This window comes from Populus alba, chromosome 2 (genome assembly GCF_005239225.2).
Source record: "Populus alba chromosome 2, ASM523922v2, whole genome shotgun sequence".
Taxonomy (NCBI): domain Eukaryota; kingdom Viridiplantae; phylum Streptophyta; class Magnoliopsida; order Malpighiales; family Salicaceae; genus Populus; species Populus alba.
Genome location: NC_133285.1, coordinates 335271 through 347370, shown reverse-complemented (window position 1 = coordinate 347370; position 12100 = coordinate 335271). Strand labels below are relative to the sequence as shown.

Genomic DNA, 12100 nt, shown 5'->3' with positions numbered 1-12100 from the left:
TTTTTTGTTTTTCAACTTCGACTATCAAATAAATATAAAGGGTATGTATGTAGGTGTAGATGTGGAGTTCAAGATTTTACCTTGAAAACAACAGTGTAGTAGAGATCCCTTTGCTTTGCTAAAAATGAAATTCAAAATTCAGCTTTATTCCACAAATCCATTAAGCACAAAAGTCCCTTCATCAACAAAAGTTTTGTATAATTGAAGATAATTGTGCTTGCATTCGCTCACATATGGAAGGGGTAAGAACTGGACTCGTTGGTAGAGCAAACCATGCCTTCCAATCAGGCCACTGAAGATGGCCACTTGATGGTAAAATAATTAATAAGAGAGTTTATCGGACTCAGATTACCAAATCTTAAGAGACGCGATTGCGGAATCTATGCAAGTCGCAGAAGAAATATGGTACTGGATGACAAGCATCTTGCGGGCTATAAGGATGTCCATAGCTACGGAGCTGCAGTGATGGATCTTTCAATTCGCTGGAGTTCTTTTGCTACTTCTATCATTAGTGGCCTATCTTCTCCTGAATGATTGGTGCATCTCAAGGCTAGTTCAATGAATGCTTCCAGTTGTTGCTGATCAATTGCTTCTCCCCTGTTTCCCCTAATCCTAGGATCCACAGCTTCATGTACCCGATCCTGTTCAACCAAGTCTTTCACACAATTTGTCACAGAGATTCGCTCTTGAAGTGTTCTTCGTCCAGTAAGAAGAAGGAGCAGAAGCACCCCAAAGCTGTAGACATCAGTCTTCTCTGTCACAATACCAGTTTCGAAATAAACAGGGTCCAGGAAAAAGAATGTCCCCAAAATCACGTCCTCTTCGACTTGTGATTCCCCTTCTGGGATTGATATGGAGGGAGAGAAATTAGAGAGTTTGGCATCATAATTCTGGTTGAGGAAGATATTTTTAGGCTTTATGTCTCTGTGGATGGTTGGCCTGGGAAATGCAGAGTGGAGATATGTCACTGCATTTGCAATTTCCTTGGCAATTTTCAATCTGGTTCCCCAAGTTAATGATCCATCATGAATAAGTGTTTGCAGACATCCATTCTCTGGATATTCAAAAACTAGAGCTGGACCTGCTGGGATCTCCAAACAGCAACCTGAAAGCTTGAGAACATTGTTGTGGCTGCTCATCTGCGACGAGACCACGATGTCACGGTAGACCCCTGTATCGCAATCCCTAAACATCTTGATGAGAAGAAGACGCTGTTCAAGAATTCCTTCGTAACATTTAAAATTAAAATCATCTACATCTTTGAGAGTTTTAAGATGAACGCTTGGATGGTAGTCATCTATGGCTTTTTGGAGCTGGTTGAGAGAGAAGTTCCTGATAGGATTGGATCTACCATTACAAAAGGCAATCAGCTCTTCCAATAGCTCACCTCCACGATCCAAAAACAACCTCTGCCTTTCCCTCTTATGCATTATCTTATCCAACCATATCCAGTGCCTTTTTCTCTCCATCTTGTTTTCCCCTTTCACTACAATTCAGCTTAACTGAAATATCACCACGTTATATATCTCACAATTTCTTCCTTCATATGCACCTTCTTAGTTGATCACAGGAAGGTGCAGAGGAGAGACACCTCAGGGAAACTGTCTGCCCTCCCTAAAACAAGTCAAGAAAGACAAACGTGCTAGAAATTTACTTTGTATACAAGGCACTCATAATGATGATAATGATAATTTAAATGCTAGGGAAATTTCCAATTTTGTTTCTTAACTAGCTAGTTATTAAAAATTTGGATTTGGGATGACATAAAGTTGTTCAAGCCATGATTAAAAATTTCTTTCATTTTTCTTGGAAACTTCCATTGAAGAAAGGTAAGTTTACTTTCTATTAAAAATTGCTAGTTTTTTTTAAAAAAAACTTGGATTTGGGTATTAAGTTTTTTTTATTTCTTCTCATGTTTCTTTTCTTTTTTTTTTTTTTTTTTTTTGATTAACGTGGGTGTCCGGGCCAGCTTGCGCGCACCTCGACTAATCCCACGGGCCCTGAAGTTAACGACCATGTAAGCCTCCAGTGGCCATCATATGAGCAACCTGGGGTTTGAACCTGAGACCACAGAGGGAGCAAACCTCTTGGTCCCAAGCTTTCGCCACTAGGCCACCACCTAGATGGTTTTCTTTTCTTTTTTCTTGGGGTCGAGGGCAGCACTCCCTCTTCTTCTCTTTTAATACATTAATAGATCTTGAGAAAAATAAATAATAATAACTACTACTTTTCTTTCATTATCAAACAATAAAAAATAACTTAAAGGAAGTACTTAGCTTAATGATTAAAAGAGTATATTTCCTTTTTTGATTATTTAGGTTCAAATCTTAAAATTAATATCCACTATAATTTATTAAATTTCTTTAAATATATCAAACAATTTGAGAGAACATCTTTAAGATCGTTTGAAGCACAAAAATGTCCTTTCTTGTATAATTTCTTGACTGATCCTCATGATGCTCTTCAACGTTGCAGTTAGATTCTCTAGAATTTCTATTGTTGAATGAATTCTTTTTCTTTTTTAATTATAATTGCTTCTTTCAGTTGTAAAAGAAAATATCTAAAAGCGCAGAGCCCTTTATACATTGAGAAACCGATTTTAAACTACAATAACTTTTGTTTCTAGATATTTTTTAAAAGTTCATTTACCTTACAAAAAAAATATTAAAATAATTTTGTTTTTTAATAATTTTTTATAATTTTAATGAGTTAATATAAAAAAACTAAAAATTTATTTTAATACATTTCAAGTAAAATATTTTATACATCAATATCAAACACACACTAAAATAATGTTCGATTATTGTCCCGAAACAGTAGGGATAAAGATAATGGAAATAGAGAGGAGACTAGATAGGAAAAAAAAAATTGAATTTTGGTAATAATATACAAGATAAAATGATTGTTTTTGTATCTTTTTTTGTTATGGTGTGCAAGATAAATAAAATATAAAAAAATTATTTTATTCTTAATATGTATTGTTTTCAAACTTATATATTTTAAAAAATAATTATATTTTTTTCTTTAATTTATATTTGTGTGTTGAAATTAATAATGTTATAATAATCTTAGTTATAAAATCAAGACTGACTTAAGTTATGGATTGATCCGAGTTTAAAAAAGAAATAAAGGAAAGGTCGACTCGACCTGATCTGATCAATAACCTAATTCAACACGGGATAAAACACGCATAAAAAACATGTTGAATTTTATTCTAGGAATAAAAAAAAATATATTGTTTTTGGAGACTTGTCATTTATTTACATTTTATTTTTAAAATATAAAAATTCACTTTAAAATTATCCTCGAAATAGATTTACTTTTTATATTTTTATTTTCATATCTATTTTTTTAATCATATGTATTTTATCTTTATATTATTTAAAAGTTTAATAAAAAATGGGCTTATAATAGGAACCCTAAGTGTTTGTGGGTTTGTTGGACCTAAGAATTTTCAATGTGTGTTGGGCCGAACTCAGTCTAAGTGGACTGTTTGTAGACGAGAAACGCACTGGGAGAGATCTGTTTGTAGATGGGATCATCTTTTCCCTCCCTTTTAATCAATCAAGGATGCCATGAAATTATGAATAAAACCTTAATTCGATAAAATCAATATAATTCTTAAATTGTTTTCATTTCAAAGGTCATTTTTTTTATTCATAGTTCAAAAATAAATAAATAAAGACTGTTCAATTGCTAGAATGTTCAAGAATACAAGTGTACAAGAGGAAAAGGTTTCCTGCGAGCAAAAGAATCAAAACAGAGATTCAAGAAATTGCGTTGAAAAACAAAGCTGTTAAAGCAATTTCTTGATCTTCTTTCTTGGAAATCTCATATGCAACTCCTCCCTATAATCTCACAGGATAAAAAATAAACAAAACAGCTTAAGATGGCTGGTGGAGAGGACGCCACTATGCAGCATAGGATTTGCTTTCTCGGTCCTTTTTATTTTTATATTTTAAAAATATTTTTTTAAAAAAATTTAATTTTTTATAATTTTTTCTTTATTTCAAATTAATATTTTTTTTTAATATTTTCAAATCATTTTAACACGTTGATATTAAAAATAATTTTTTTTTTTTTTAAAAATATCAATTTAATATATTTTTAAATAAAAAATATTTTAAAAAAATAATTATAACTACACGTCCAAGCATACCAATTAATACTTCCAAACATACCGAAAAGATTGTGAGAGAAAAAGAGAAAGCAAAGGTTGAGAAACGAGAGTTAAATAGGAAGTATTGAAATTCTTATAAAAATTTGTAAACAATTTTACATGATTATTTATAAGAGTTTACTAATTTTACACAAAGTTCACTTTTATTAATTTTCAAATCATATAATTTTACTAGTCAACTTACTGTTTCAAAATAACCATAAGCCACAAAATAAATTAGTTGCTAGTAAGTTGTGACATTAATTTCAGATTGCTTTGCTATATATATACCAATTTATTGTGACCTGAGAATGAAAATGTGGACGTCTCAGAAGGAAAATAAATTATTTGTAAGGATGCTTCTAAATTATATTCCGAGGAAAAGTGTTAAGAATAAATTGTAATTGATATTACAAAAAAAAAAGGAAAAAATAACAATAATCGATAAAGGAGGTACATTTAATATAATGTTAGATAAATTTAATTTATAATAATTTAACTATTTTTTCAGGAATGAATCTTCCCAATTTTTAGATAGGATAATCATTTTTCATTAGTAATTACAATGAAAAGCATGGTTTTGAAACCTATATCCATAATCACATGATGTTTCATAAATCGTTGTACGCTAAAAAGGATTTTTTTATTATTTTTTTTAAATATTCACATCAGTTTTTTTTAAAAAAAAATTGTTCCTAATATACATATAATAAATTTTATCACTTTTATTAATTTTTATTAAATCAATTCATATAATATGTATTTATAAAAAAAAAAAATCTACTTGGTTTTGCAGGCTGTTTCATCCTTCAGGTTCATTTGATGACATGAACTACCTGTAAACCAGGTATCATTCTTTCATTTTCTTCTGTGGCGTCTATGTGTTAAAATTTCTTGAGTTATCACATTCGATTCGCATGAATCTGCGACTCGCGAAGAGAGCTTCTTAAAGAAGCACCATGTTAGATTTGGATATGGACTCACAGCAAAGACAACTTTTGTTGAGGTCAAAGAAAGAAGATTGAATCACTGCTTTTTGTTTTTCAACTTCAATTATCAAATAAATATAAAGGGTATGTATGTAGTTATAGATGTAGAGTTCAAGATTTTACCTTGAAAACAACAGTGTAGTAGAGATCCCTTTGTTTTGCTAAAAATGGAATTCAAAATTCAGCTTTATTCCACAAATCCATTAAGCACAAAAGTCCCTTCATCAACAAAAGTTTTGTATAATTAAAGATAATTGTGCTAGCATTCGCTCACACATGGAAGGTGTAAGAACTGGTCTCTTTGGTAGAGCAAACCATGCCTTCCAATCAGGCCAGTGAAGATGGCCACTTAATGGTAAAATAATTAATATGAAAGTTTATCGGACTCAGATTACCAAATCTTAAGAGACGCGATTGCGGAATCTATGTAAGTGGCAGAAGAAATATGGTACTAGATGACAAGCATCAAGAAGCATCTTGCGGGCTATAAGGATGTCCATAGCTACGGAGCTGCGGTGATGGATCTTTCAATTCGCTGGAGTTCCTTTGCTACTTCTATCATTAGTGGCCTATCTTCCCCTGAAAAAGGATTGGTGCATCTCAAGGCTAGTTCAATGGATGCTTCTAGTTGTTGCTAATCAATTGCTTCTCCCCTGCTTCCCCTAATCCTAGGATCCACAACTTCATTTACCCGATCCTGTTCAACCAAGTCTTTCACATGATCTATCAGAGGGATTCCCTCTTGAAATTTTCTTCGTCCAGTAAGAAGAAGGAGCAGAAGCACCCAAAAGCTGTAGACATCAGTCTTCTCTGTCACAAAACCAGTTTGACAATAAACAGGGTCCAGGAAAACAAATGTCCCCATAACCTGATCTTCGACTTGTGATTCCCCTTCTGGGATTGATATGGAGTGAGAGAAATTAGAGAGTTTGGCATCATAATTCTGGTTGAGGAAGATACTTTGAGGCTTTATGTCTCTGTGGATGGTTGGCCTGGGAAATGCAGAGTGGAGATATGTCACTGCATTTGCAATTTCCTTGGCAATTTTCAATCTGGTTCCCCAAGTTAATGATCCATCACGAATAAGTCTTTCCAGACATCCATTTTCTGGATATTCAAAAACTAGAGCTGGACCTTTTGAGATCTCCAAACAGCAACCTGAAAGCTTGAGAACATTGTTGTGGCCGCTCATCTGCGACGAGACCACGATGTCACGGTAGACCTCTATATCGCAAACCCTATACATCTTGATGAAAACAAGGCGCTGTTCAAGAATTCCTTTGTACCATTTAAACTTAAAATCTTCTAAATCTTTGAGAGTTTCAAGAGGAAGGCTTGGATGGTAGTCATCTATGGATTTTTGGAGTTGGTTGAGGGAGAAGTTCCTGATAGGGTTGGATCTACCATTACAAAAAGCAATCAGCTCTTCCAATAGCTCACCTCCACGATCCAAAAACATCCTCTGCCTTTTCCTCTTATGCATTTTCTTATCCAAACATATCATCTGCCTTATTCTCTCCATCTTTTTCCCCATTTCACTACAATTCAGCTTAACTGAAATATCACTACGTTATATATCTCACAATTTCTTCTTTCACTTGCACCTTCTTAGTTGATCACAGGAAGGTGCAGAGGAGAGACACCTCGGGGAACCTTAAGATGATTTTTTATTATTCCCAAACAATTATTTTCACTTATTTTATACTTTTCGACTTGTTCAATTGCTAGAATGTTCAAGAATACAAGTGTACAAGAGGAAAACGTTTCCTACGAACAAAAGAATCAAAACAGAGATTCAAGAAATTGCGTTGAAAAACAAAGATGTTAAAGCAATTTCTTGATCTTCTTTCTTGGAAATCTCATATGCAACTCCTCACTATAATCTCACATGAAAAAAAAAAAAAAAAACAAAACAGCTTACGATGGCTGGTGGAGAGGACGCCTCTATGCGGCTTAGGATTTGCTTTCTCGATCAAGACGTGATGGATCTGCTTTTGGCCCGGCGGCGCTCGTTTGCAATAAAGAGGGCTTCAGAATGCCTAACAAGCGTGTAAAGATTGTGAGACAGATAGAGGAAACAAAGGTTGAGAAACGAGAGTTAAATAGGAAGTATTGTACTTTTTATTTATAATGTGTTTATTGTGATAGTGATTGTTTTTTAAATAATATTTTATGCTAAAAAATATGTTGATTTTTAATTTTTTAAAAATTATTTTTAACATCAGCATATCAAAACAATACAAAAAATACAAACCAAACTCAATTTAAAAAAAAAAAAAATTAAATTTAAGCAAAACACAGCACCAAACATGCTTAAAATTTGTAAACAATTTTACTTGATTATTTATAAGAGCTTACCGATTTTACACAAAGTCCACTTTTATTAATTTTCAAATCATATAATTTTACTAGTCAACTTACTGTTTCAAAATCACCATAAGCCACAAAAATAAATTAGTTGCTAGTTAAGTTGTGACATTAATTTCAGATTGTTTTGCTATATACCGATTTATTGTGACCTGAGAATGGAAATGTGGAGGTCTCAGAAGGCGAATAAATTAACATTTGATTAATATAAAAATTGAATACATCAATCAGTTTTTGCATTTTCATCCCCTCGTTCCTCTGCTTTCAGTGTTGAACCACGTTCGTCGATTTTTGTTGTTAAACTTCTTTTAGATAAAACGCTGAGCTGGTCAGCAAAGAGAAGGTTCTTCATTTGGTCCAGCTGCTGCCACTCTTTCTCCATCTGCAAATCCAACTCCTCAAACCGAAGAATCTTATCTTGAATCTCTTTCATCTGCAAAACCTTGAGGTTGTTAATAACCATAGACACGTTCAAGAGTGAAAAGGGGCAAGGATAAAGAATCCTGTGCACCTGAACTTCTGTAATCCTGGAAATTGCTGTCTCCACATCCGACTCTTCCTTCTCCAGAAGTGAATTCGCATCCAAACAAGCTTTTACTGAAGCGTTTAGATTGGTGTCACCATTTGATGCAACACCAGAATCTGTACCCAGAAAACAAAAACTCGTTATGTTATGAGAGTTGGATGGTCTAGATAAATTATCATTCCTGATCATAGCACGACTGAGGGCAACAACTCTTTAATTAGGTGATGTATGGAAGATATAAAACTATTGATTGGCAAATGTAACAAGGTTATTGACAAATGAACTTCCTTTCATTGATTAATTTGAACGGGTTTTATCTATCAACCTTGCTCTTAGCTACAGATGCAGCAAAAGGACTCACTCAGTACTTGAGTCTTGACTGAGATTCCATTATTTAGATAGGATATGGATGACAATTTGTAGGCTTATCGCTCACAATCTAAGTAGATTGTGTAAACCCCCTTGAAAACTAGTAAAGATGATTAGAATATTCCCAACTGACCAAACCCTAGCTTTTCATAATAACAAAAGCATACAGCCTAGAGAATCTATTTCACATCAGTGCACCAACGCAATCTTTTGGAGAAGCTGATCATACCTAGGTGCTTTGTAACCCTAGAAACATATTCAAGACTGCCTTTACTTCCCCCATATTCCACCTCAGTCAGAGTAGTTACAGCTGCTCGAGCCGCAGCTTCTGCAACCTCTGTGCCCGCCAAAGCTGATAAAAAAGCAGCCTGAGAAAATTTCAAATAAATATATCAGTGCATATTTGACATAAAATTATATATAAAAAAAATGACACTACATGGATTCACACCACAGCGAAATTGAAACCAAGTATAATGCAAATCAAAGTTGATTTTTAATCGTATGTTCAGGGAAGCACAGGAAGAAAATTATACCAGGTTACTTTTAATTATTGTTTGAAGATCAAAAAATAGTCTCACGGACAATATTTTTGTTGCACAGTATGCGGTCAAGTTTTGGTCAACCAAGTGGTTCCTAAACCAATCAAATCCAGCACACATACGTCTAATAAATCTCAATGTTCTATGAATTTTGATTGAAAATGGCCTCTCTCTCTTTTTTTTCTTTTTTTCTTTTTGTAGCCATGATCTTTTCATTTTTTTTTGAGACAAACATTTTTGGTAAAATTCTTCAGTACTTTCCAACTTAAAAATGAATGGAAGACTATACCTGAGCCATTATTGGGTTGCTTGCATCCACAAGAGGTGAGAGACGTATTTTTTTACTTGGGGATGGAGAACCATTACCATTTGGTCCAGATTCATCATCATCACATTCCTTTATTTGGTTATACTTGCTGTCAACATCCCCTACGTCTGTATAATCAGTAAAAACCTCTCCAAAAGGAAGCTTGATAAAATGAGTAATGCAGTCCTTCTCACTTCTACCACCAACATGTTGCGCAACCTTCTTCCAGTCATCCCTGTAATGCATAACAGCTTCAAGAAGTTGCAAAGTCTCTTTCTCTGTCCAATCTGTCCTTGCCTCTTCACTTATCTCCACCCGCCTGAAATCCGATGAACTGACACCAACCCGATAGTTTCCACGCACATAGCACCGGGCACAAAGAGTTATATCATACTGTATAACAATAACAAACAATAAACAATAATCCAAACCATCCATATACCATCTCATCCATACATTAGTTTACACAAAAAAATTCAAACACCACTGTCCGACATTAACATCCAATTATTACATAACACACAGGCATGTGCTCTAGACATTGAATTAAACCAAGCATTGCATCAAATTCAAAATCAAGAAAACAAAGACAACATCAATCCCTAGATCGAAAAAAGCATTTGCTAGAACAAGAGAAAGTTACCTTATCGCAAAAGAAGCAAGCAATGCTACAGAGAGACTTACAGCCACTGCACAATCTCTTACAATTGTCCTTATTATTACTAGCATTAGCATCACCGGCAGTCCCTCCATCACCACCACCACCACCGGCGGGCGAAGCAGCAGTCTTGGAAGAAGAATCCTTGCCATCTTCCCACTTCAATTGCTTATTCAAAGGGGAGTAATTGATCAAACCCCAAGCATCCAAGAAATCAAAAACCCTACGAATGGACCCCACGTCACCAACGAGAGTCTTCCTGATTTCAGTAAAAGTGAGTTTGGCGGAAGGGTTTTTCCTGAATTGGGAGATGATTGAGTTCCTGTAGTACTTGTAAACACTAGGGTTTTTCGAAGGCGATCGCGAATCGAAGAATTCTGGGAGGAATCGGACCTCGCATTCGTGTATGTTGTCCCATGAAAACCAGCCTATAAAAAAACAAAAAATAAGTAATTCAAATATAATGCAATCATGTAGGAATGATGGATAAGGGGTTTTGGAGGACTTACGGGAGTAGCTAGGGATGTGGACGACGTCTGGTTCGGAGGAGGGAGGAGGTGGTTGTGGTGGTCGGGGAGAAGGGGCGGCGGTTGTGGGAGGTTGAATCTCAGGTTTGACGGGAGAGGATAGAGGGATTTTGGGGTGGAGAGATGGTGGTGCGGGTGATACTGAGGCCATGACTGCTGTAATAGGCGCTCGAATGAGAGAGAGAGAGAGAGAGAGAGAGAGAGAGCTCTGCTGTTTCTGTAGCTGAAGGTGGGAATTTTTTAACGAGTCGTAATTTCTTTCTTTATGTTTTTAACGAGCAGGCAGGCTCCTTCCTTTTGAGGTTAGAGACTAGAGAGTGGTGTGCTGTTCTGCTCCCGTTAAAGCGACGTAGTTTGGTGCGCATCCAATGACTGAATTAAAAAATGATGAGGAATTAATTATGACTTTGTACTTGTATTAGAATAAATTAATTAATCCCTGTAATTTTAAAAATAATCAAATATTTTTATCAGTATTTTAATATTAGTTGTTTTAATAAATTCTTTCTTTTCTCGTCAATTATTCCATCCATTCTATTTTTTTCTTTTCATATTTATCAAAATAAAAAAATAGAATGAGGAAAAAAAGTTATAGATAAATTTTAAAATACATAAAGTCTATAGTTTCAAGAAACATATATATTTCTGGAAACTGCAGGAACCAATTGATTATTTTTTCTAAACTATAGAATAATTTATCGTAATTATTTAGCATGAGAAGAGTTGTCCTTCTCCATCTCACAAAATGAATCTCATATTTTTGTGAGATGGAAAAAAAAACAACTCTCCATATATTTAATATTTTCTAAACTTTATAGCACTTGTAATTTCACTTTAAACTCCTTGTACCGAGTGAAAATAATTGTCAAATGTTGGGTTGCAGCCAAATTGTTTGACTAAGGCTCCGTTTGTTTGCAGGAAAGTAAATTCCTTTTGGAAAGTGAATTTCGGGGAAAGTAAATTCCTGGAAAGTGAATTCCGGGAAAGTATTTTCCGATGTTTGGTAGTGTTATGAAAAATAAACTGGAAAACACTTTCCAGTGTTTGGTTATGTCATGGAAAATGAGCTGGAAAATAACTTATTAATATTTTTATTTTTCTCAAGTTTATTAAAATAATGAGGAACAAATCTTACAAATTAAAAAGTTGAATGAGAATGAAATTGAAAAAAAAAAAATTTCATAAATTATCTCAAATAAAACAAATAATAATCAAAATAATAGGGATCAAATCTAAAAAAATTTTAAAAAATGAAAAATAAAGAAATTAAAAAATAATAATAATCAACATTTCATAAATTATTTCAAATAAAATAAGTAACAATCAAAGAATGAGGATCAAATTTGATAAATAAAAAATTTCAATAAAAAAATGATAAGAAAAAAGCAAATAGCAATTATAAAAATAAGAACCAAAGTTAATATAAAAATAAAATTTTAAGAGATGAAATTGAAAAATAAATATTCAAAACAAAATATATATATATATATAGCAATCAAAAGTTTGAGGATCAAATTTGATATAATCAGCAAATAATGACATTTCTAAATTTTTCACACCTTCCGGAAAGTGTTTTCCCCTCAAATTTTTCAGGAAAACACTTTCCTGAAAACCAAGCCAAATTTTCCTTTTACTGGAAAGTGTTTTCCATTGACC

At 33.6% G+C, this 12100-nt stretch overlaps 2 protein-coding genes and 1 pseudogene across 2 annotated transcripts; all 3 read right to left on the bottom strand.

Moving 5' to 3' along the window:
- Nucleotides 1-125: 125 nt before the first annotated feature.
- LOC118042035 (serine/threonine-protein kinase ZRK1) lies at nucleotides 126-1698 on the bottom strand. Its single transcript, XM_035049567.2, has one exon. It carries the CDS (start codon nucleotides 1467-1469, stop codon nucleotides 450-452), a length of 1020 nt encoding a protein of 339 aa, XP_034905458.1. The 5' UTR covers nucleotides 1470-1698; the 3' UTR covers nucleotides 126-449.
- Nucleotides 1699-5300: 3602 nt separating this feature from the next.
- Nucleotides 5301-7252, bottom strand: LOC118042034 (serine/threonine-protein kinase ZRK1-like; annotated as a pseudogene).
- Nucleotides 7253-7693: 441 nt separating this feature from the next.
- On the bottom strand, nucleotides 7694-10722 carry LOC118042033 (SWI/SNF complex subunit SWI3B). The gene is made up of 6 exons (XM_035049566.2): nucleotides 10427-10722; nucleotides 9903-10345; nucleotides 9242-9652; nucleotides 8640-8778; nucleotides 8027-8157; nucleotides 7694-7948 (listed from the first exon to the last, which is right to left on the bottom strand). Exons 1-6 carry the CDS (start codon nucleotides 10593-10595, stop codon nucleotides 7739-7741), a joined length of 1503 nt encoding a protein of 500 aa, XP_034905457.1. The 5' UTR covers nucleotides 10596-10722; the 3' UTR covers nucleotides 7694-7738.
- Between the last annotated feature and the right edge of the window lie 1378 nt (nucleotides 10723-12100).